Below are 23,757 nucleotides of genomic sequence, written 5' to 3'. Positions count from 1 at the left end.
TCTCTGATAATAACGTGTAATCAGACGATGATTTGAGACTCTAAGTAGCCAATTAAATACAAAATGCAGATCAGTTGGCTTTTACTTTGCAGACTTAAATATTGATTTCAATGTTTGGTTAGGAGTCTAAGAGAAAATGCATGTAAGGCTACAAGAACGCCCTTGAGTTTTTCCTTCACCTCTGCATCGACCAACTTGCCATTGCTATCAAACTTTGAAGGAGGCTCGAACACCTTCAAGACGAACTCAGGCTTGTTTATGAAGTGAAGGTCCAGGAATACCCCTATCTGCCGCAGATGATATTGTGATCGTATTCCTCCAGACCCACCGCCCGCACTTACTATGGCTGCCGCCTTGCCTGCCCAGCAGTTTGGTGGCCTCGATGCCCAGTCAATTGCATTCTTCAACGGTGCTGGGTGTAATGAATTGAAAGTAGCAGTTACAACCAAAAAACCAAGTTACATAATAGCAATATTGAGATGGTACATACACTAGTTCAAATTAGTTATGTGACACCTTTATAGACAAATTTTACATTGACAAATTATATTGGGTTTGTATGTACATACTTCATTGTTTGGGATGCTAAGTTATAACTGGTTAAATACTTATAAACTTCTTAGATTGTCAAACAAACTTAGAAATAAAATTATCATTAATTGTGTTCTGTTTATATAGACAATATCTTCAGAGTGGAATGTATTAAACTAGAAATGTTAAAAGGTTACCTGTGACAGAGTAATTGTATTCAGGCGAAGCAAAAAGGACACTATTGGCTTCCAGTATTTTCTTTCTGAGAGCCTCAACTTCAGGTGGAAATGTTCCTTCCACTTCAAGATCAGTGTTCAGCATTGGCAATGTTGATATGTCTATGTACTCTATTTCCATGCCATTAATTGATTCCTTTGAAATCTCGATTGCTGGAATATATACAGCCAAGTCAAAATAAAGACCTCATATACATTCGATTCAGATATAATCAAGTCTTTGAAAGATTAAGAAAACAGTTCATTTCAAGATTACCAGCATGAATGAGGCTACGGTGGAAGGAACCTTTACGAATAGACCCACAAAGAGCTGCAACTTTGATCACTACTTTTGCTTCTGCAGCTGCCTCCATCTCTCAACTCTCTCTCTGCTTTCACCTGTTGGATGTTAGATGGTGATTCAAAGTGGAAGAAAAATATATAGAGAGCAAAATGAAAGCATTTTCATCAACCTGTCAACCTCGGCATGCGTGCTTCTTGTTAAAAGTATATGGAGATCTGCATCTTGCACGCCGCCCTCAATAAATAATTAAGAACTAGCAATATGAATAAGGGAGTTTGAGTTTAGTTGGATTATTAAAATGGGATAGCTTGGAAGATCAGCAACTTCTACTACGCATGTGATGATGTTCTTAACTAACATTATTTTAAAAACAAAACAAACTTGAGAATAGGGTTTGTTCAAGCAAAAAATATTTTACCTAAAAATGAGGTAGTTTTTTTTCCCCCCTTTCATCGTAGAAGGTATAAATGTAACTCATTTTGAAGGAAACGATATTAACAGCCTAAAAACCTAAATTTAAATTCTATTTACTAGGATCTTTACATGTCAATACATAAATTTGAATAAACAAGAAACATATAAAAGTATTATCAGAAATGTAATTTCACACAAGAGATGATAATTAATTGGAAGGGGGTATAGTTGTAATAAATTATAAAGATAATGATATCGTTTGGAAGTCTTTATTTATGATTATGTTACTTACGTCTTTATAAATTATGATATAATATGTCAAAGATTTCTTTTGGGATCTTGTATATGTAAAGATTGAAATTGAGTCATATCTCATTAAGTTTTAGAATATTAAATTAGACTTTTTTATATGGAAATAAGGTAATTTCATAATCCAAAATTGATAGAAAGTAAATCTATTTTTTATATATGTACATGATAAAATAGGAAAATAATCACGTTAATAAAGGAAATTGAGTCATTGTTGGAAGCGGGAGTTTCCAAATTCTGTTCGTTGTAGGGAATGGCACCAGCATAAGGACGCCAGCCAACAAATGCAAATGGAATACAGTCTGTTAGTCCTACCAAGCTTGATTAACCATAGCCATGGAGCTCCATCTCCTCTCCCTAACCGTCCTCCGCTTCTTCTTCCTCAGCCTTTCCCATGGCCTCAACCCCGATTGCAACATCCCTGACAGTGGTTCGAGCCTCCAGGTTTTTCATGTCTTCAGCCCTTGCTCTCCCTTTAGACCTTCCAAGCCCGTTTCTTGGGAAGAACATGTGCTGCAAATGCAGGCCAAGGACCAGGCCCGCGTGCAGTTATTGTCCAGCCATGTGGCTGGAAAATCTGTTGTGCCTATCGCCTACGGCTGGCAGATTATCCAGAGCCCTATTTATATTGTGAGGGCAAATATCGGAACCCCTGCTCAAACTATGCTAATGGCTGTGGATACCAGCAATGATGCCGCTTGGATCCCTTGCACTGGCTGTGTTGGTTGTGGCTCTACTGTCTTCAACCCAGCTAATTCTTCTTCTTTCAAGCCTGTTGGTTGCCAGGCCCCTCAATGCAAACAGGTAATGTAAATTATTTCATCATTTCTGAACAATTTTGCAAGTTCCAATATTGATTTTAATGTTTTAACTAGAATGCACGTGAAATTTCAGGTACCAAACCCCACTTGCGGTGGCACTACCTGCTCATTCAACCTCACCTACGGTGGAAAATACGGCCGCTCCACCGTTGAAGCCAACCTTTTACAAGACAGCATCACCCTAGCCACTGATTCAATCCCCGATTACACCTTCGGCTGCATAGCAAAAGCCATAGGCAGCTCTGTGCCTCCCCAAGGTCTACTAGGCCTGGGCCGCGGCCCCTTGTCGCTTTTGTCGCAAAGCCAAGACTTGTACCAATCCACATTTTCTTACTGCCTTCCTAGCTTCAAGTCTGTTAACTTCTCTGGGTCATTGAAGCTTGGGCCCAAGGGCCAGCCCATTAGGATCAAATCCACACCATTGTTGGAAAACCCTAGAAGACCTTCACTTTACTATGTGAATTTGACAGCAGTTAGGGTTGGAATAAGAGTTGTTGACATTCCTCCTAGTGCTTTTGCATTTGATCCCACAACTGGTGCAGGGACCATCATTGATTCTGGTAAGAGTAGCACTCTGTATATAAATAAAAACCATAAACGATGACATATATAATTGAATGTTATTTTATTTACAATTCAAAATTATCAAATTATATAGTAACATATTATCATTTATGCAAAATTTGATACCCATTATTTGTTTAGTCTATAATGTAGGAACATTTATAGGGTCAATTCCATGTCTAGGGAATAGTTGGTCCGGTTTTATACACTTGTGGGTAGTTTAAAATAGATATGTTTTTTTTTAAGGTGAACAAAAAATTATAGAACGAAATTAGACATTAGTTTTAAGTGAAGTAATGGGTTATTTTGAAATATAGGTTATCTATAATAATTAATTGTGTTTGAATGACATGTATTTCATTAATAAGTATTATTGTGATTAGGTACGGTTTTCACTCGTTTAGTCAAACCAATATACACAGCGGTCAGAGATGCATATCGGAGACGAGTGGGTGTCAATTTAACGGTGACAACTCTCGGTGAGTTCGATACGTGCTACTCAATCCCAATAGATGCACCAACAATAACATTGATGTTCTCGGGGATGAATGTGACACTCCCACAAGAGAACCTACTAATCCAAAGTACAACAGGCAACATCACATGCCTAGCAATGGCTGCTTCGCCTGACGATATTAACTCAAATGTGAATATAATAGCCAACATGCAGCAACAAAACCACAGGTATCTTTTCGACGTGCCCAATAAAAGGCTCGGTGTTGCTCGTGAGCCCTGCAGCTGACTCTGATTTGATTGGTTTTGTTGAGAAGAATTTTAGGGCTTACTTTTAATGGCCTTAAAAAGAGGTGGAGTGGAGAAGTCTTTTAATTTTAAGTGAAAAATATGTATACTCAATGAATCAATAATAATAATATTAATATGGAAATGTTTCTTTGATCATTTTTGTAATGCAATATTTATGTTTGACTTGAATTGACCAATATTATTTATTTGAGAAGTGATATATGAAATCAACACTTTGACACATGAAATTGAAGACTTTATTTTGTAAAAATTATATATTAATTCATGAAATTGGTATTAATTAATTTTTTAAAATTCTATTGTACCAATTTGTTAAATTTAAGACCTTAAAAGTAGGGATAAATCACATTTTTATTAGTATGAATGATTATATCTCTTCGATACGATTGTTTACCGAAACTTATCTTACATATCATAGGTGATTATATATGTCCTTTGCATGAATGTCCATCAATCACTAGAGTCTTTAATGTATTGGGTATACACATGCATCGTATGATTCATCTAAAATTTTACATGTCACAGTCATATTTATACTTGGACTGACCATGCATGCATGTATGTTTGAAGCCAGAATTGCATGCTATTTCCATTATGCTTCACATTACGCTAATATTCTAAAATTTCATACTCTAAATTCGCACATATACTATTACTCTAAATTTTATGGGTTGGATTTTGATTGTAATCTAATTATGCTTTAAGGGCAAATTTGTTGGAACACTTAAAAATTTTAAGAAGTCAGGGAAAGTCAGCTGACCCTTCTCGGTGGTTCCGTCCATTATTGTCATCTATATATTTTGTTATTAGATGCTTACGGTATGAAAACAACGTTAATAGAAGAAAATATGAATGATTTGATAAAAAAAATTTCTCCTAAAATTACTTTTAAGCTTGTTCATTCTCGGAAAGTTCGATTAATGCAATGAGTTTTCTGATGGTCAACCGCCATGGCCCACAGCCCATAGCCATATTGAAATTCCCTTCGAATTCTGGTTTATTTGGTCGTCCGATACAAAGAAAGCCGGCTCTGCCGTCCCACCTCCTTCCTTATAAACTCGATGGAAGATCCCTGTTTGTCCATAAGTCTAAAGTTTTATGTCAATGGCAGAAGCAACAAAGAAGTGATGATTTGTCTTGTTTCAGATTCAGATTGTCATTATATTTTTTCCTCATAATTTTATCCTCACATGTTCATTTTTCTCTATTCAGGTATGCAGTTGTTACAGGAGCAAATAAGGGGATAGGGTTTGAAATATGTCGGCAATTAGCTTCGAACGGGATTGCGGTGGTGTTGACGGCAAGAGATGAGAAGAGGGGCATTGAAGCTGTTGAAAAGCTGAAAAGCTCTGGCTATGATGATGTGGTGTTTCATCAGCTTGACGTGGCGGAACCTGCAAGTATCAGCCGTCTAGCAGATTTCATCGCAAGTCGATTTGGGAAGCTTGATATTTTGGTATGATTTAGACTCAAATCAAACCAATGAAAAATTTTGTAAATTCTTTTGTCACAGAACGGGTTTTAGTGAATACATGAGATGAACGTTTCGAGTTTTTGGCAGGTGAACAATGCAGGCGTTGGTGGTACAGTCCTAGCGCCAGATGTTGACGTTGCTACTCTATCAGATATTCTCAAGGTATTACTACTTGCCTTCAAAAACCAAACTCTGTTTCGGTAATGTCATCTGAGTTTAATTCAAATTAAAAATAGTTTGATTTATATTTGTTAAGTCAAAATTAAAAGTGATTTGAGTTTGATTCAAATAAAAATGATTCGATTTAAATTCAGTTTAAATTTGTTATTCGAATTTATAGTTCGAATTTATGACTTTTTAATAAAATGGTGTTATTTTAAAAATTGTTTAATATGATTAAAATTAAGTTACGAGCTAAGTTTGTATTGCATTAAGTTATTTATCTAACTCGTTAGTCAGATCAAGTTAATCTCTCTCTAAATTAAGTTCAATTCGATTTAAAAAATGAATCAAATATTCTAGTTCAAACTTAATTTGAATTTGACGGGGCTAGTTTTTGAGCCAGAGCCAGCTTTGGATCCGGCCAACCTTTAGTTTTCTTGTGCCTGCTATAGAGATCATGAGTATAACCAAGATAAAATTTTCTCTCAATATTTCAGGCAGGTCCCTCAATGAAATGGAAGGAAATATCGATTCAATCTTATGAGCTAGCTGACGAATGTGTTAGAATAAACTACTACGGCGCCAAAAGAATGAGTGAAGCCCTCATTCCCCTCCTCCAGCTATCCAATTCCCCAAGAATTGTTAATGTTTCATCCTTAATGGGGAAGCTACAGGTAAGGCAACTTCCTACCTGTTGCCAGAAATATGTTAGCTCCATTTCAACCCTTGTTTAGACTTTGTTTCTCATTGTTCTGTATCAGCTTGTGGCAAACAAATGGGCAATGGGAGTATTAGGAGATGTGGAGAATCTTACTCCAGAGAGAGTGGATGATGTCCTGAGAGAGTATTTAAAAGATTATAAAGAGGGTTTGCTAGAAACCAAAGGGTGGCCTGATTTTATGTCGGCTTATATTTTATCAAAAGCAGCTCTGAATGCTTGGTCAAGAGTTCTGGCGAAGAAGTACCCGAGTATTCTGATTAACTGCGTTTGCCCTGGCTTTGTCAAAACTGACATAAACAACAATACGGGCATATTGACTGCTGAAGAAGGAGCCGAAAGTTGTGTGAGGTTAGCTTTGCTGCCCAATGGTGGTCCTTCTGGTCTGTTCTTTTCTCGGAAAGAAGAGACCTCTTTTGAATTGAGAGATTAGTTGAAATGCAAGGCAACATAGCTTGTCAAAATTCAGTGCTTTTGTTGAAAGGTATGTTGAAAAAATAAGATTTTGATCAATGACAAACTTTATTCCTCCCATCATTTCTTCAATGATTTATATAATGATATGATTTCATTCCCAAATCTGTTAAAGCTTTTAATTTCAACACTACAAATAAACCATAGACTCACTAGTGATGACAATGGGGAGACGTTGGGAGGAGATGTCAATCTCTTTTCTTAGGTCATCATGTTATGAGAATGAAATTGATTCTTCATCCCCTTCTCGTAAAAAGAAAAATCATCTCTCCGTTGTGTTTTCACAGGAAAAAATTTACTTTTCATATTCTTTAAAAATAACATAAATATATTAAATAAAAAAATTAACTAAAATTAAAATTAACACATTATTTCAAATCTCATAAATATCATATATTAACCATCTTAATATGTATAATAAAAATATAAATAAATTTAAAAAATATAAATAATCTAAGGCTATAAGGATATGTTAATATTTTAAACAAAAATATTAATATAACAAGTAGAGATAAAAACAGAGACAGGAGAGGGGACACATATATTTTGATTCTTAATTCGTTTCTAATTACAGAGATATTTTTCATCCCCATCTCCATCATTTTAAATATTTTTTAATCAAATAATCTTTTTCTCGTTAAAGTAAAGAATCTGAATCTGAACTAAAATTATTATCTATAGGACTCACTATCCTTTGGAAGTGTGTGTTCATTTGTTGAGGTATACATCACATCCAACCAAGTCAACTTTCTCAATCAATTTATAATTCTATGATAGTAATATGTAAGGTATATAATATTATCTATTTTAAAAATATACAAAAGTAAAATATTTTGAAGATGTAAGTTGACTAGAGATTTTATTGTATTTTGATATGGATACGTCATGTACGAGAAAAATACGTAAATCCCCGTTCGGCTTGAAATGATTACTCCTACTACCCTTGCAGCCCCTACTAGCATACAATGTTTGCAATTACGCCCTCACATAATGCCACGCCAAATGTCAAATCCACACCCAAGATTTCATGCTCTTCTGCACAACCCTCATTTGGCTCGAAATTTGTGTACATACACCCCTTAGTCACCCTATCTTCTTGTAAATTGTTTACATTACCCCTCTAGTATTTGGCAATTCATCTTTTATTTAAGATTTTACGTGGTTGGTATTTGACTACACCAAGTTACAAATTGTTATGAGTTTATAATCTCCTCTGTGAGTAAAATGTTTACATTTACCTCTTACATACATCGAATTAATTCCATTCCGAAATTTTACATAATTCGCGTATTAGGTTTGACAAGTGACAGATTACAAGCAACATAAGAGCCGGCTTTGAACACCCAAAAGCTGGAGCAAGATAAATTGACTTTGACAAGAAGTCAGGCAGAGAAAGAAATGGAGGCAGTGGTAACAACACAGCTGCCAGTGATAAAAGTTGCGGCTCTTTGTGGGTCTCTTCGAAAAGCTTCCTACAACCGTGGCCTTATTTGCTCTGGTCTCCTCTGTCCCTCATTTTTTTCCACGTCCTTTATAATTTTCTGGGTTTTATTGCCTTGAGTTTCTTCTGACTTTTCAGGGTTTTTTAAACTAAAGCTATGCAGCTGGTGACGAACTCCGTGAACGGCATGGAGATGGAGTATATTGACATAGCGCCGTTACCTATGCTTAATACTGATCTTGAAGTTAACGGAACTTATCCGCCGGCTGTTGAAGCGTTTCGTCAAAAGATTCTTCGAGCTGATTGTTATCTCTTTGCTTCTCCCGAGTATAATTACTCTGTTACTGGTACTCTAAATTACTTTTTGCCTCTATTATTATTGATTTTTCTTTTCTTTTTTTCCAATTATTTTGTCTGCTGTGAAATGGGAATTGGGCTGATTTTTATAATTTTATGAGAGATTTGTTTTTCTTTTAATTTTTTAGCAGAGGTTTGAAACTATTAAAGTTGGGTTGAAATTTCCTATATTGAAGTTAATTTTTTAAAGTATCATATGAATGAATAAAGATTAATAAACAGTATGAGTTGAGGTCAAAAGATTTTCTTTTGTTGGATTGTGGGTCCTAGTTAGATGTTGCAGTGAGTGAGCAAGGTATCGAAATTTTTCCATTTGGACCATTTCCAGTGCTGGGTTCTTTTTCTTTATTTCACATGTATGGATGACTGATATTTCTTAATTTGTAATAGTAAATTGTGAGGAAAATCTCACGGATACCATTGACCTTTAATTAGGAATCATGTTGTCTTGGTAATGATTATAACTCAGTGAGTTGCTTCAAAAGTTGAGTATCATTAATTCGTGAGTCACCACCTGATTACACTTAGAACTAATCTACAGTGACTTGGATTATATCCATGTAATGTGAGGGTGTATGAACTTACTTATTTTATGCAATAAAAGAGTTCACAATGGATAAGTTTTGGGAAAACAATGACGCTGTGTTTGTACAAAAATACTTGAGCATTTTGTTGCTATTGTGTATTCTTATCCTTGGATATATAACAGAGTTCTGGTAAGTAAATCTATTACTGAAACAGCTCTTATTAGTAGAACTATAAGTAAAATGATGTTGGTTTTTTGGCTTGCTATCATAGAAGTGTTGTTCGAGGGTGTAATAAGTGAAAATTTTTTACAGCAAAAATTTTGAATATCTCCATCAATATTTTCGGTGCCTGAGGTTCAAACCTTCAAAGAATTAGTTCCAAAAATGTGAACCTAAGTTTAAAAACCTTGCCTTTACAATTGAAAACTGTGAATTCTGATAACTAGAATCTTAATCAATTACTTAGACTTTCAAATTACCATTTTTCTTATGGTATTCTAAGATTTTGGGATTGAGATGACTAGAATTCTTAATAATTAGTCTAGGCTTTCAAATCACCATTTTGATCATTATGTTTATTTTGGAATTGAGAAAGATGAAACAAGAAATTGTTTTCTTTGGCTTTGTTCATGATATTGAAAATTATGAGGAATGTGCTACAAACTGAGGTTTAATTCAGAAAGCTGAGTGTGTGAATCTTTTGTCAAGAATTCATTTACAGTGCACTTGTTATTGATTTTTGGAACTTGATCCTATCATTTCTTCAACAATGAATGTTCATCCATCTTTCCCTGACACAGATGGTTTTTGGGATGTTTAACTGCTATTTTGATTTCCATAAAAAATATTGAAGGTTTGTACAATTGAGCATAGAAACAGCTATAATTTGATAGATTTGAGTCTTCTTGTTAGGATTTTGTATCAACAAACAGAAGAATTTCATGTAAGTTTTGCTTTCATCTTCTCAAGGTCCTCTGAAGAATGCAATTGACTGGGCATCCAGACCACCAAACGTCTGGGCTGATAAAGCTGCTGCTATTGTAAGTGCTGGTGGAAGCTTTGGAGGGGGACGAGCACAATATCACCTTCGCCAAATTGGAGTTTATCTTGATCTTCATTTCATTAATAAACCTGAATTCTTCTTGAATGCATTCCAGCCTCCTGCAAAATTTGACAGCGATGGCAACTTGATTGACGAACAATCCAAGGAACACTTAAAAGCAGTCCTTCTTGCCTTAAAGGCCTTTACCTTGCGCCTCCAAGGTAAATGCTAAACTATGACGCATAGGGGGATGCCATTGCAGCATCAAAACAAAACCTTCATTTCTGTGTGATGTTGGAATTTCTTATAAACATTTGTATTTTGTACTACTTGCTGTACACTATTTCTACTGTTTCTCAGTCATGTTTGACTGGATAATTTTATTTTTCTTGATGCTATTGCTAAGAGTAAACAAATTATTCATCAAAGGAATATGTATATAAACAATATCTTAAATGATAAATGCAAATAATGCATTTAGTTTAGGTAATGTTTTATTACCAAATATAAAATATTACCATAAAGATATGTTATTGTATTTAGTTTGAGTTAATAAAATTAAACAAATAGTTTTGTTTTAAGTTGTCTTCATGCATAAGGTCTCATCACCCGCTTAATCAAACTGAATTCTTTTTTATTAAAAGATACAAGTCAACGACTCCAAGCTTTAGATTTATTTCAAAAGGGTATTATAATGTTATTTATGTATGACAAGGATATCAAGTCCCTCTTTGCTCTTCTCTATTGTCATCCTTATTATTCCCGTTCTATAAATAACTTATAAATAAAGCAAGCACAAAATTAATAAATATATGCAGGAACACAAAAGTGTTATAAATTTTCTTATAAGTTTATATTAATTATAATTTTAATTAAATAATTTAAAGGTTATGCTATAAATAAACTGTAATGAAGTTGGCTTTAAAGTATATTGAATCTTTTAATTAATTTTCCTCTGTCACATTTTTCAGTAAAATTTTAGAATTGTGTTCAATTTGAAAACAAATATAAATGATAGAAATTAATTATTAAATTAAAAAAAATTGAAAAATATAAAAAGAAAATTATATGACAAGCTGGTTTGCAAAAAGCCCACAGACTAACTCGTTAAGGTTTTAGGAAGGCACGCCCAAGCCATGCTTGAACCTTTCCAAACTAGCAGGCTAGCTCGGCCCAGCCCCTGAATATGCGGCCGACCATGTCAAAATCGGCTCAATATGACCCGACATGACGTCAATGGCCAAAATCCATCAACAAACAGGCTTCCTCTACCTGCACTTTCATCTTTAAGTTGCAAGTGTATTACACTTACAAACAACTGGCGGTGGTAAGTGAAAGAAACATGGAGAAGCTGAAATCGCTAGTTCCGAGTAGCATTAAGCAAATGATAGCAAACAGCAGTGAAGACGATCTTCCTTCAACGTGTGAATCACTACTCAACTTCTTCCTCAATTTGGACCAGTTTCACCAGGTAACTATCATTTAGTTTCCATTTTCAATCTCTATTTTTTAATTCATTATTTTCGGGTAGGTTGTGAGAGACTTGGTGGATCCTGGGAGCCGTCTCTGCGGGAAGAATTCGGACGCGGCTATTGAACTGAAGCTAAAGGGAAATCAATGTTATTTGAGCGGAGATTATGCTAAAGCTTTGAGTTTCTATACTCAGGTCCCTTTCAATTAAATTTATTGTTTATTTAGCTAATTACTGTTTATTTATGTAAATAAGAAATCAGTTTTGTTTTTTCTTGAGCAGGCTCTGCGAATTGCTCCGGTTGATTCCATTGACAAAGACAGAAATTTGGTTGCAACTTTGTTTCTGAATCGGGCTTCTCTCTTGCAAGTGATTGCCCCTCTACTTTGATCATTTATTTGAATTCAAAAAAGCTTTTCAATTTCTAGGGCAAGTGGTGTGCATGATTCGGGTTTGGTTATTTTAGCGGTTTGAAAATTGGTTTCATACTGCTTGGTGTGATTTAAACGGTTATTTTGTTATATGCTTGCTTCAGAAAATGGATCTTTTAGTGGAATGCTTACAAGATTGTAATCGAGCCCTTCAGATTTCTCCAACCTATACAAAGGTGAGTATATTGTTTTTTTTATTGCATAATTTTGTTATTTGTTCCTTGCAATAGCACACAAGATTATACAAATTGTGTTTTCCTAAAGTATCCGAAATTAATAAGTAAAAAATTTAGAATGGTAACTTCTATTGATAGGAAACTAAAAGAATTGTATAAATAAGAGTAAAAAAAGATATACTGGAGTCTATATGAAAGGCACTATTCATAATGGCTACCTACGTGATTTCTGTTCGTCTAATTGCCCAAAGTCTGAGTTAAAATTGTCTAACATGATATCAAAGCCAAGTTTATGAAAGCTTTGCAAGACGAAATGCCTCTACCTTTTGTTTTGTCTGTCACCTTTTGTGTTGTCTAATCTCAGAAACAGGAACTCTGAAATATCAAGTATGCTAGTTTTGTGATTTAATTTCCTTGGAGAGCTTGATAATAGTCAAAGTTTCATAGAAATTATGTAATGACACTATAAATAGAATTTGTCAATGATCTATGTAACATTAGGTTTATCAACTACTAATATTTTATATATGCTAAAAGGATGCAATCTATGATGGAGGTGAAGTTCAGTACAAACTAGCTTTACACTGCCTACAACTTCCCCATTTTGGTTGTCTTTGTTGAAGGAGGGCTAGGATAAAATTAGTGGTGAAACAAGTTTATTAAGATTGATTTAGGCAATAGTGTAAGTGTTATAACATATATGACTTCTCGTTGCAGTAAAAATACCAGAATGAAATCCAGTGGCCTGTTAATAATTTGAGTATAATTATTGATAATTATAGTGTTGTTTAAACTTATGAGAAAGTAGTCTTCCAATTGGCTGTATCTCTATGATGATGACTTTGATATCCCTGCTACTGACAGAGTTATATTATCAACTTGTTAATCCATGCGATGTAGATTTCTAGTAGCTTTATGAAATTTAAACGAATTTATAGGAGTGGGACTCCAAATATGAAAACAAGCCAAATACATATTAAAGGCTCTGGTAGTGCACATGATCTTTTTAAATATGTTCCAAGTTGCCTTTCTTATATTGGCAACTAAAGCAAACTGAGGTCAGCAGTTTGCATGCTTTATTGTTGGTAGATTGGCTTTAATATATGTTGCATTCTTTTATCTGTGATAATGAAGAAAAGGATGAATTTAAATGATTGTTTGGGATCTAGTGGATTACATAAAATCTTTTCTAAGCTCATAATATTTCTTTTTTCCTCCCATGTCAGCACTTAAGTGGTAGTTTGTAATCTTATGCAGGAGCAGTTAATATGTCTAAATTTGTTGTATAACATAACTTGGGTTGTTCCACTGACTTTAGCTTGTATATTTTGTTTGTGGTAATTGCCTACAGATAGGACTGGATTTAAGGCTATGATTAATTGTGAGTTTGGATTAGGATTGCTGCATTATGCAAGAAATTCATTAAACATTTTCAGACTCTTGGATTTGTTATTAAAGAGATCTCCTCTTGTTCCTTTCATTGAATTTAAGATTTATTTTATCCCATTAGCAGCCTGAAAAAGATTTGCTTTGTCTCACTGTGGAAAACTTAAACTTAAGGTTGGTACCATGTGTGCCTACCGTGTATAATGGGGGAAAGTAACAAATGATAGCTTTTTTTGGAACTTGGAAGTGCTTATATTGTGATGTTATTTTCTCATATGGTAGTTTCTGAATAAAAAACTTATCCCTGTTCAGGCATGGTACAGGAGAGGGAAGGTGAATGCCTCATTGGGAAATTACGAAGATGCAGTTCAGGACTTGATCATTGCAAAGGACATGGAACCATCATCGGGTGGAAAGAAGCAGATAGAAAGTGAACTGAAGATAATTTTAGACCAATCCAAGAGTGCAGGCAGTAAGTTTGTTCAAAAAAATGCAAATAACCTCAGAGTACCAGGTGAGATGGTTAACTCAGTTGCAACCTCTTTATGTTTTGTTATATGATAATCATTAATCTATCTTGTAGCCAGTTCTATTAAACCCTTATAATGTTTACTTTTTCCTTCTTATTTTGTCTGTACTATAATTTGAATCTTGAAGCATATATGACTAGATGAAGCTTATGAAGTTTGGTATTGTACTTTGACACTTAGTACTTGCAAAACCACCATAACAGATGCATGACAATGTAATCTCGGCTTCTTGGGCCATCATAAAATTGATTTCCATGGGAGAGGAAATTTAATAAAACCCTTTATCCTGGGGAAGCACCACATAAATGAGCTTGGAGAGAAAGAAAGTTTCATTGTTTAGACAGGGAAAATTTGATAAAAGGGGAGTTTTTTCAAACAGGTTAGCATAAGCTCTGAAATTCTTCATATTTTCCAATAACCTAGACCACAATTGACATAATCCCCTGTTGTCAAAAATTAAGTTTTGAAGAAAGAAAATGGTTGAAATTTATGAAACCTGTTGACAAAATGATTCCATGCTTCTGGAATTATTATATGCTAGAAATTAGGAACATAGAGATAGGTGGGGCTCAAAGTGGGGTGTCCGCATGTGTACATTGTGTAGCATATTGATTTGATGAAGAAGAGGAAACCAAGAATTTAAAGCTGGGATAAGACAGGACCCAGGAGAATGAGATTGCTTTAGGAGGGAACTATTTTGATTAGTGTTTGTAGGTTCATTTATGAATATCTTGAAGATGTTGTACTGATTTATAAATATGAGGCTTGAAGTTGAGAAAATTGGTTTAATTTATATTGAAATCTGAGAAATTATTAGGAGATAAGAGAAAAAAATTTAGTTTTGTTGTTCTTGGAGATCAAAGATACCAGCTTTTGTGAATATGGGAGATGAAAGAGAGAAAAATAGTGTTAAAATGTCGGTAAGTTTTTTTATTTAACAGTTTTACTCAGGTCATATGCTTTTGTGCCCATCCCTAATCCTATGAGAGTAGGTTATTTCAACTTTGGGAGTTTATGGCAGCACAAGGGCCTCATCTAGTTGCATTGGCGCTAGATGATATAGTATTTCAGCTGAAGGTTTGTGGCTAGTCTAACTTGGAGTTCTTCTATCGATAGATGTGAACAAAAAGTCACTTTCAATAACTAGTACAGAGGCGAAAATAATATTATAATAGCAGGCATTCTCAAGTTCATAATTCTCATCTCATGTGTATTGCAGATAATTGAGGAGATTGTGATTGCACAATCTCCATCCTTTTGTTTGTCTGGATGTTGCTAATTTTTAATTTGGGCTTTTTGAATAAACTTCATCCTTTGTCTTCATAAATCGATAATAATAATGAAGGTTCCCTCAAATTACATGGTTCCCTGAATGGCTATGTATTTGGCCAGCATTTAAGAATTCAAATTCAACACATTGGATGTATTATTTTTTTATTCAACTGCTTAACTTTGTTTTCTTATTTTCTGTCTTTATCATGTTTAGCTTCATAAGTTTCGTTGCCACAGCAGCGATCACTTAAAATTTTGTCTATTTTTTTTATCAGTTACTAGTCTAGCTCATCATTAATAACAGTTCATGGCTCAAAGTTGTGCACAAAGGCTAAGCCGCTTAAGTGTTGTCTTGTATGTACAGTATGGCCATCCGCGTGTTCTGTACTTTATTCAGTTTTAACTTGTCGATCTTAAGAACATTCTAAATTTAAAGCTTCATCGAGAAGTTATATTACTATAACATCATGACTACTAAAGTGGTACATAAATTTGTTACAGATGAGCCAGTCCAAGTAAATCTGCAGTGCGTTATCACTCCTGATAAAGGAAGGGGTATGGCTTCTCAATGTGACATTCCAGAGTCTTCCTTGGTGCATAGAGAAGAACCTTATGCTGTGGTATAGACTTTCTTCTGTATTATTTCTAGCTTTATGGATTCTTTATTATTCTCATCAATGAAAGTCATTGGGAATCCACTTGTTTGAGGACATGGTAACGCAAATTTACATGACAACAACATGCAAAAGCTAAAGTCTTTGTAAAGAAGTGTTGAAATGGAAGATGAACGAAATCATCAAAGGGACAACCTAGACTTTATAACTTAAAAGGTGTCCTAACACTCCCTCCATGATGTTGCTTAAGTAAAAAAGTTAAAAGTACGTCCTGAACTTCTTCAGCTATATGCTTCTTTTTTTTTCCCAGTGACGTGGTGTTGGAATTGCATGTTCTCTTCCAGGGACTAAAAATGTATGTTATGATTTATAATATTCAATCATACTCAATAGTACATCTGATTATGTATGCTCAGGGTTTAGCCATTTCTCATCAAGAGGTGGCATAAAAACAGTTTGTACTAGATGTGTGTAGCTTTGTTAGATTAAAGGTCTATCTATCTTCTGCACGACACCTTGTTCTGCTGCAGGGATGATTTACCTACAAAAAGTTACTTTTAACCAAATAAAAAACAAAGAAGGTTAATCCAAATTTTACTATTTGATGCATTGACCTCTTATGGAAGAGTTTTGAAGGTCTTAGCTTGGTTGCCTGAAAGTGGTTTTCCTCAAAGCACAAGTCACCTTGACAAATTTGGTGTCTCCCAGCAGTCAAGCCAAACCGAAGTCCACTAGTAATACCAATGGATGCTTCATTGCAAGATGAGAAAATTATCAATTTAGCTTTTCTTATTGGGATTTCCCTTATTCCATGCTGATAGTTGTGAGAGGGAAGATGAGAATGAATAGAGTTTTTCCAGTAAGATGGAGGGAACTTTCTACCTCCTTTCTGCTAACTAACCATTACTCAGTTTCATAGTTACAGGTTGAATCGTAATATACAATGAGGGTACTTCCAACTGAAATTTCAGACAAGCAGCCACCTAAAGTAACTGCAGCTATATAAGCTACAGAAGACTCCTTTCCTAGGACACCTACACGCTCTTGTCATAGCCTACAACAACCAACACATGCTTTTACAATTCACACAGATTCTGCACTTTATTGAAATAATTCTTGCTTCACCTAATATTATTACAAATACTAGTCTTGTTATCTTGAACCTAGAAATGCAGCTAGCATACCATTTCTGTTGATGAGAAATTTAATCATTAATTGGCATTGGCACTGCAATCTGTAGATTATATTAAAGCACTGTCGGGAAACTTATTGCCATTACTGCTTAAATAAACTACCAGCAGATGCAATACCATGTACATCATGTTCAATACCGCTGTATTGCTCCCACAATTGCCAAGTACTGGCAGGAGGACAACTGTTGAAGAATTTTCCAATGAAACATAGTAGTAATGAAATCCTTTTCAACAAATTTGAAGAGTATATTGCACAAATTACTCGAGGCATTGATTTCTATCCAGGTGATGAGCACTTTTTTGAACATAAACATGAATGTCAAGGTGCACACTGGCCTATGATATTGCCATCTGATATTGTTTTGGCTGGACGAGTGCTGGTCAAATGTATAGAGCAAAGAAGAGCTTGTAGTGAGGGTTTTAACCTCACAGAAACTTTGGTACATTTCTTGACTCTAATTTGTACATTATATAGATTTTTGCTTTAATTTAGTGACAACTGTTTTATGTAAGTATTTGCTCATGGTCTCTATATTTTGCTGTAGGAGCTTTCACATAATTACTTGGATGCATCTCCAGAAAGCAAATTGGAATCACATATATATTCAATTGTTTTGTTGTATTGTATCCAGCATTCTTATGGCTTTGAACTGCCAATAAATGGAGCCTCTATATCACAGGTTGGTTCTCTTTTCCTTCTCTCGCTGAATACCATCTATCTTATTTAGGATAGTTGAATTCAACATTTTCTTCCTCTCAGAGAGGGAAGCAATCGAGAGAAAAGATCTTGTTTAAACTGCGATGGCTACAATGTACATGCTTTGACCTCAAACTTCTCTCTCTCTCTATACTGCAGGTGTATTTTTCAAGATATCTAATTGATTAACTATAATCTGCAAGTCGTGATCATTTATTGAAATATATGTTTTTATTTTGTTTGCTTCATTTATGATGTCAACATTTTAAAGAAAGGAGCTATTGTTCCGCTGATATTCATGATCTACTCTTTTTTAGTCAAAGATTTTAGTAGCTAGGATCATGGGAAACACCTGAAGTAGCATTCTGGTTGTTACTACACTTTATGATGTTTCTAGATGTTTACTTTTCTTTTTTTTCATATTATTACTGTCCTCGGTTAAATAGAATATGGTGAAGCAATAACATATGTTGTATGTCTGCTCACTAATGTGCAATTTTCTATCATTTTCTCCATGTATTTGTTATAAACCCATTCTGTTTACAGTAACTCTAAGCATTGATGAGTTAGTCAGCATATTCCATTATTTTAATTAAGTTTTATATGTTTTGTTTCTGCCTATCCACAGTCTAATTTCATTTATATAATAGTGTCATGGTGTTTTTTTGTAACAATCTTTACATTCCAAGTTCATTTAAACAATGTTGTTGATATAAATATCTGATATGTTTGGACCAGTTACATTTCTCCTATGTGGTTACTCTATACCTTGTTAACCATTTTCTCATGTTGGGGCAGATTGTCATACTAATATTTCAAATAAGGGTGAATTCTATGGCAATCGTGTGCATGAAATCCAATGATGACAGACCACCAAATCAGTTTGGAGATACTGTACCTGGTGGAACTGCTTTAACTAGCACTCTGGAACAGGTTTGTGTTTGCAGTATGGAACCCTTGCCCTCCTCAGAACACTGAACTAAATTTTACAAAAAACAAAAAGTCATCTGTAGGGCATCAACAAGCTCCAAGGAGCTGAAATAATCGAGGCTAATAGAAACCAAGAAAATAAACTTGGTGACTACCTAGATTTGATGTCATGCACTGAATACTCTGCTTCATTAAAGGCTCTGCTATTTTCTTGTTGGGCTGCAAAGAAAATGCAATGATGAATTTTCAATCCATATCCACATGCCTGCTACTACTATAAATAAATTGTTCCTAACATTTTTGTGTTGCATCAGACCCTTATCCTGTGCAGATTAATTCTGAATCTCCAGAGAAACTGCCTAATATGATTGTTGACTGTTCGTGCACTTCTGTGTGTCTAATCATACCATCATAAATGATTGTGATATCTGGAATTTAGATTCAGTAAAAACAACAAATCATCCTCTATGGTAATGATTGTTCTTACTTGCACAGATTAGAGTAGGCCAAGCAATTTATGCAGCTGGCAGTTTGTTCAACCATTCTTGCCGGCCAAATATTCATGCATACTTTCTTTCGCGCACTCTCATAATACGGACAACAGAGTTTGTAACCTCAGGTTGCCCATTGGAGTTGTCTTATGGTCCCCAGGTTTTACTCTATCAACCTCCAGGATTTTCTTCAATTCTGGTTACTTAATGATTAATGTGCTGTGTGCTTTGGATTATATCTACCTCCAACTGCTATAGTGATGTCGGTGAACATGTTTTGTTTCAAATTTCAAACTTAAAATAGTGCAGAAAAGAGTGCATAATTCACCATGTTTTACAGGTTGGGCAGTGGGACTGTAAAGACCGTTTACAGTTTTTGGAAGGCAATTATTCTTTTCGATGTCGATGCAGTGGTTGTTCTGAAGTAAATCTATCAGATCTGGTTATTAATGCTTTCCATTGTATCAATCCAACTTGTTCCGGCATAGTTTTAGATTGCTCTGTGGTCAATTGTGAAAAACAGAAACTTAAGCAGTTCCCCAAATTTCCAAAAGGTAGCAGCTCAGAATCTCATTTGCAGGTATTTCAATTGCTCTGTAACGTAAATAGTAGGGTCACCATCTGGTGAAATCTGTAAGCTTTCCCTTTAAATTGCGCTCTTACATTTATAATGGGCAAACTTAATGCAACATATAGAACTAAGATTTTGTTTCCCATTCTTGTAAGCAACTGGTCTCGACCATTAACAACCACTAAATTTTGAATTTTGAATTATTTTTGCTGGCAAAATGGGGCTATATTGTCTGGATCTGCCTCTCTTATGGATCATTGTTTATAGTTGCAACTTCCAGTGAGTTGCATCAGATTGAACTGTGTAATTGTTTTACAATTTACCAAATTTTGTGATTTTTCAGATTGGCAAGCTTAGTTGTGATTACATTGATTCAGTGGGTTACCTTGCACTTCAGAAAAAAAATAGAACCCTTGATGGTGATCCTGGATACTGTTTGAAATGTGGTTCTTATTGCAATCTGGAATCTTCATGTGCAGCAGTTGATGAAGCTTGGATTTATATTAAACGGTATATTCTACTCTATCCTATTGATTGCATGCCACAGTTACATACTGCTTCTTCTATAAAGCCAGCCAATTGTCAGGTTGGACTTTTTTTATTTTTTTGTATTCTTTCTCTCTCTTTTTTTTCCAGTAGATAGATGTTAGCCATGGCTGTGAACTATTCGATTTTTTATCTCTGGTGAAAACTTTTTTAAGCTTAAGCTACTAATTTTAAATCTAACTAATTAAGAATGACCATATTTGCATTTGATTAGTTCATTGTTTCTCCTAGTCTGTATACCTAATTCTCAATTCTTGACAGGTTAGAGGATTCAATAGTTTCAAGAGAAATCTCAAGGACTGTAGTTTTAGATGCTTTGAGATCACTGCATCTATTAAGAACAATATTGCATGCATGCAATAAGGCCATTGCCAAAGTGAGTTCTACTAACCAATTTAGAACTTATTTTTCTTTTGATTTGAGAACAGTTTATGCACCTCTATGTATTATGTTGAACTTTTAGTACCGAGTTTTGGTCAGAACAGTCATAATCTTAATCTTCATATTTATCATATAAATCATAACTCCTTGGGATTGAACTTAGGGTGCGTTTGGTTAAAGGTTTTTAAGATTACCTTGGTAATCTATCTTTTATTACTGACAAACCAAACAAGGGAATCTTTGGTTTGTCAGTAATAAAAGATTACAGTAATATTTTATTACCAATGCTGACGTGGCAGGTAATATAGGTGGTAATCTGATTACCACCTTCACCTTAGGTATTTAAAGATTACTGGGGTAATCTTGAGTTTATTATAGAAAAATTATTATTTATTAATTTTTTGAGATAAAAATAAATTTATTTTTAATTAATATGACAAATAATATAAAAAATATTTAAAAATAATTATATTTAAAAGCATTTAAGTAAAATATTTTACTAGTAATCTTTTATTACCTTTAACCAAACAAAATAATTATTTATACCTATCAAATTTTATCAAACATAGTAATCATTTATACCCAGTAATCTTCTAAGTAATCTATCTTCAAGGTAATCTTTCTATTTTAGTAATCAAACATTACCCAAACCAAACGCCCCCTTAGTGGTAAAGGCCCTTTCTTTCAACTAAGAGGTTAAAGATTCAAATTACCTTGAAGCATACGTATAAAGTTTTAGGTTGATGAAGTAATAGTAATACCTACTTCTATTTTGTAAATGATATTTACTGAAGAGAATGACTGTACTTCATACGCATTACAAGGTGAGTTTAATGATTATGAGAACGGGTTGTAATGACGACTTGCATAATCATGATAATGTTGTATTTGCAGACAGAGGACAATCTTGCACAGGCATTTTCATTGGTCGGAGACCTACAATCTGCAAGGGACCATTGTAAAGCATCAGTTGAGGTAAAACTTTTGTAAGCACAGTGTCATATTAGCCTACAAATCTGGCGAATTTACAATATTTTGTGGTACTCTGTATTATATTTCTTTAATGAAGGACTAAATAAGTAACGCTTCCGTCGCAAAATTGATCTGAGAGTCTTCATTTTAATTTAATGTATCTCATCTCATGATACTCACCAGGTTTTATCATATTCTCTTTTTATCTTTCGGCGAAGAATAGTTGTGTTTTGTGGTTATGGAATTTCCTGAATTTTGTAGTTATAGATCATGAATGTCGTATTAGTTTTGAGTATGTTTATGCTATGTAATTGTTTAATCTCAGCCAAAGTTTGTAATCTTACTGTTTCCAGTTTAGGAATGTCATTCCTAGAAGGTTTAAGTGAACTGGTTGTCTATAAATTTCTAGATTCATCAATCTTAACCAGCGAGAGACTGATAAAGAATCTATATGCTTAAAGTACTCTAAGAAGGTGTGGTTTCCATGCTTCTCTTAGTAATGAGATTGTACTATGATGGATTTGTTTGTGTTGACAGATATTAGAAAAGCTCTACGATCATCATCACATCGCTATTGGATATGAACTGGTGAAGCTTGCATCCATTCAGCTATCCTTAGGTGACCATAACGTGGTGGACAGCATAAATCGATTGGCTGCAATATTTCTGCGCTATTATGGATCAGATGCTGACACAATATTCCCAAATCTGCAATCCCTTAGAGAGATGGCTCTCAAACTTGTCCAAAGGTTGGAGAGTTGAAGTAGCAGTTCCTCCTCAAGAGCTGATGAGTTTGGCATAAGGAGCTGATTAACAAATTTCAAGAAGTAATGCTGGTAATTATTAGCTCTGTCCCGATTCTACTCTCACTTGTTTGGTAAGATACGGTGTTTAAGTCTTTTCCTTTATAATTTTTTGTTCAAAATGTTGCACTTTTGTTGTAATAATATAGCTACTTGAATGTCATCCTTTGTTTTCAGAATTTCAATTGGACGAACAATGCAGTTGCTATGGAAGCTATGATAATTATGGAAGATGTGAAAGGCCTAAGTGTTATCCAGCCGAGGGATTATTGAGGTTAGTAGTGTTGATATATGTGTTGTTTATGGTACAATCAATCAAGTCCCGAATGTTATGTTGGGTCCTAGAGAAGTTGAAGCATTTTCTCTCGGGGTGTTAAAAGCATTTTGTGTATATGGATTACTATTATTCATTCCAATTTCTGCAATTTGAATGACGGGTTAATTGTAAGAGAGAGGAGAATCTAATGAATGCAGGGCAAATGAAAATTTTCATTTCATCATCCTTGGTGTTGTAGCAAGTATTTTACAATAACTGAGAACTTGACATCATACTTGTATGAAAAAAACATGGATTAAACATATCTGTCTTGATAGTGTCATCGATAGTGCTTAAGCTTACATCCACCACACATATACTTGTCTGCTTGATTTATTAATCCCTATCCATATATTTGCAATCATAAAGCACAAATATTATACTTCTAGCTTACCATGTCACTGTTCTCGCACCCACCACCCATTTACTTGGAACTCTTAAATTGGTTGTCACGTGTGATAGCACCTAGGTTTTCTTGTAGAAACCTGGGTATTCTGTTTAAGCGCACATCCAAAATAATACAGTCAAAACATATTTAACAAATTGTTAAAAATTATTTAAGAAATACAACATCTTCCAGCAAAATTTTTATTAAATCATTTTGCCTAGAGCATTATAAAAAAAATTGTTTACAAGGGTCGAAAATGTTAGTTCATTTGAAACTGGCGTTATAAATTTTAGTGTAAAAAGTTGTGATACTCTTAAGCGAATCTTATATTAATAAAGTATAAAAAAAAATATTGTATCTATTTATACTCAGTCTGAATATCCCATATTGGTTAAATATGGAAGGACTTGATATGTGTATCTCATATCGGTTAAGGGTAAGAGGATTTAATTGATTAAATCATTTACGAGT

At 34.4% G+C, this 23,757-nt stretch overlaps 5 protein-coding genes across 10 annotated transcripts; 4 read left to right on the top strand and 1 right to left on the bottom strand.

Annotated features, from left to right (window-relative positions):
- Positions 1 to 83: 83 nt before the first annotated feature.
- LOC123193283 (NADPH:quinone oxidoreductase-like) lies at positions 84 to 1,287 on the bottom strand. The gene is made up of 4 exons (XM_044606162.1): positions 1,220 to 1,287; positions 1,024 to 1,145; positions 729 to 920; positions 84 to 412 (listed from the first exon to the last, which is right to left on the bottom strand). The coding sequence occupies exons 2-4, from the start codon at positions 1,118 to 1,120 to the stop codon at positions 108 to 110; spliced, it is 594 nt and encodes a 197-aa protein (XP_044462097.1). The 5' UTR covers positions 1,121 to 1,145; positions 1,220 to 1,287; the 3' UTR covers positions 84 to 107.
- An 822-nt stretch (positions 1,288 to 2,109) lies between these two features.
- LOC123193636 (aspartyl protease AED3-like) lies at positions 2,110 to 3,900 on the top strand. The gene is made up of 3 exons (XM_044606695.1): positions 2,110 to 2,577; positions 2,668 to 3,154; positions 3,542 to 3,900. Exons 1-3 carry the CDS (start codon positions 2,110 to 2,112, stop codon positions 3,898 to 3,900), a joined length of 1,314 nt encoding a protein of 437 aa, XP_044462630.1.
- Positions 3,901 to 4,781: 881 nt separating this feature from the next.
- Positions 4,782 to 6,796, top strand: LOC123193637 ((+)-neomenthol dehydrogenase-like). The gene is made up of 4 exons (XM_044606696.1): positions 4,782 to 5,379; positions 5,485 to 5,559; positions 6,057 to 6,233; positions 6,321 to 6,796. The coding sequence occupies exons 1-4, from the start codon at positions 4,849 to 4,851 to the stop codon at positions 6,708 to 6,710; spliced, it is 1,173 nt and encodes a 390-aa protein (XP_044462631.1). The 5' UTR covers positions 4,782 to 4,848; the 3' UTR covers positions 6,711 to 6,796.
- Positions 6,797 to 8,065: 1,269 nt separating this feature from the next.
- Positions 8,066 to 10,514, top strand: LOC123192297 (NAD(P)H:quinone oxidoreductase). Its single transcript, XM_044604790.1, has 3 exons — positions 8,066 to 8,249; positions 8,348 to 8,539; positions 10,046 to 10,514. Exons 1-3 carry the CDS (start codon positions 8,150 to 8,152, stop codon positions 10,348 to 10,350), a joined length of 597 nt encoding a protein of 198 aa, XP_044460725.1. The 5' UTR covers positions 8,066 to 8,149; the 3' UTR covers positions 10,351 to 10,514.
- An 859-nt stretch (positions 10,515 to 11,373) lies between these two features.
- LOC123192972 (SET and MYND domain-containing protein 4) lies at positions 11,374 to 23,082 on the top strand. 6 transcript variants are annotated; one of them, XM_044605706.1, is made up of 17 exons: positions 11,375 to 11,589; positions 11,650 to 11,784; positions 11,872 to 11,958; positions 12,125 to 12,196; positions 13,895 to 14,096; positions 15,886 to 16,004; positions 17,239 to 17,631; positions 17,737 to 17,871; positions 17,952 to 18,047; positions 18,687 to 18,821; positions 19,314 to 19,469; positions 19,650 to 19,889; positions 20,224 to 20,390; positions 20,688 to 20,802; positions 21,702 to 21,782; positions 22,317 to 22,615; positions 22,760 to 23,082. In XM_044605706.1, exons 1-16 carry the CDS (start codon positions 11,461 to 11,463, stop codon positions 22,539 to 22,541), a joined length of 2,487 nt encoding a protein of 828 aa, XP_044461641.1. In that variant the 5' UTR covers positions 11,375 to 11,460; the 3' UTR covers positions 22,542 to 22,615; positions 22,760 to 23,082. The 6 variants fall into 6 exon arrangements, with proteins under 6 accessions (XP_044461644.1, XP_044461641.1, XP_044461640.1 ...); XM_044605705.1 differs by having other exon boundaries at positions 11,376 to 11,589; positions 22,317 to 22,656; XM_044605709.1 differs by lacking the exon at positions 22,760 to 23,082 and having other exon boundaries at positions 11,374 to 11,589; positions 20,224 to 20,466; positions 22,317 to 22,377.
- The last annotated feature ends 675 nt before the right edge of the window (positions 23,083 to 23,757 follow it).

This window comes from Mangifera indica, chromosome 12 (genome assembly GCF_011075055.1).
Source record: "Mangifera indica cultivar Alphonso chromosome 12, CATAS_Mindica_2.1, whole genome shotgun sequence".
NCBI lineage: Eukaryota > Viridiplantae > Streptophyta > Magnoliopsida > Sapindales > Anacardiaceae > Mangifera > Mangifera indica.
This window is presented reverse-complemented; position numbering and strand designations above follow the sequence as displayed.

Bases quoted from the DNA above. Each gene is read 5' to 3' on its own strand.
- LOC123193636 (XM_044606695.1), top strand. From the start codon at position 2,110: ATGGAGCTCCATCTCCTCTCCCTAACCGTCCTCCGCTTCTTCTTCCTC. The intron at 2,578-2,667 runs GTAATGTAAATT...GTGAAATTTCAG, and splicing joins AGGCCCCTCAATGCAAACAG to GTACCAAACCCCACTTGCGG. The intron at 3,155-3,541 runs GTAAGAGTAGCA...TATTGTGATTAG, and splicing joins AGGGACCATCATTGATTCTG to GTACGGTTTTCACTCGTTTA.
- LOC123193283 (XM_044606162.1), bottom strand. From the start codon at position 1,120: ATGGAGGCAGCTGCAGAAGCAAAAGTAGTGATCAAAGTTGCAGCTCTT. The intron at 921-1,023 runs GTAATCTTGAAA...TATATATTCCAG, and splicing joins CCGTAGCCTCATTCATGCTG to CAATCGAGATTTCAAAGGAA. The intron at 413-728 runs GTAACCTTTTAA...CATTACACCCAG, and splicing joins ATACAATTACTCTGTCACAG to CACCGTTGAAGAATGCAATT.
- LOC123193637 (XM_044606696.1), top strand. From the start codon at position 4,849: ATGAGTTTTCTGATGGTCAACCGCCATGGCCCACAGCCCATAGCCATA. The intron at 5,560-6,056 runs GTATTACTACTT...TCAATATTTCAG, and splicing joins CTCTATCAGATATTCTCAAG to GCAGGTCCCTCAATGAAATG. The intron at 6,234-6,320 runs GTAAGGCAACTT...GTTCTGTATCAG, and splicing joins CCTTAATGGGGAAGCTACAG to CTTGTGGCAAACAAATGGGC.
- LOC123192297 (XM_044604790.1), top strand. From the start codon at position 8,150: ATGGAGGCAGTGGTAACAACACAGCTGCCAGTGATAAAAGTTGCGGCT. The intron at 8,250-8,347 runs GTCTCCTCTGTC...TTTAAACTAAAG, and splicing joins CCGTGGCCTTATTTGCTCTG to CTATGCAGCTGGTGACGAAC. The intron at 8,540-10,045 runs GTACTCTAAATT...CATCTTCTCAAG, and splicing joins GTATAATTACTCTGTTACTG to GTCCTCTGAAGAATGCAATT.
- LOC123192972 (XM_044605706.1), top strand. From the start codon at position 11,461: ATGGAGAAGCTGAAATCGCTAGTTCCGAGTAGCATTAAGCAAATGATA. The intron at 17,872-17,951 runs GTTGGTTCTCTT...TCTTCCTCTCAG, and splicing joins ATGGAGCCTCTATATCACAG to AGAGGGAAGCAATCGAGAGA. The intron at 19,890-20,223 runs GTATTTCAATTG...GTGATTTTTCAG, and splicing joins GCTCAGAATCTCATTTGCAG to ATTGGCAAGCTTAGTTGTGA.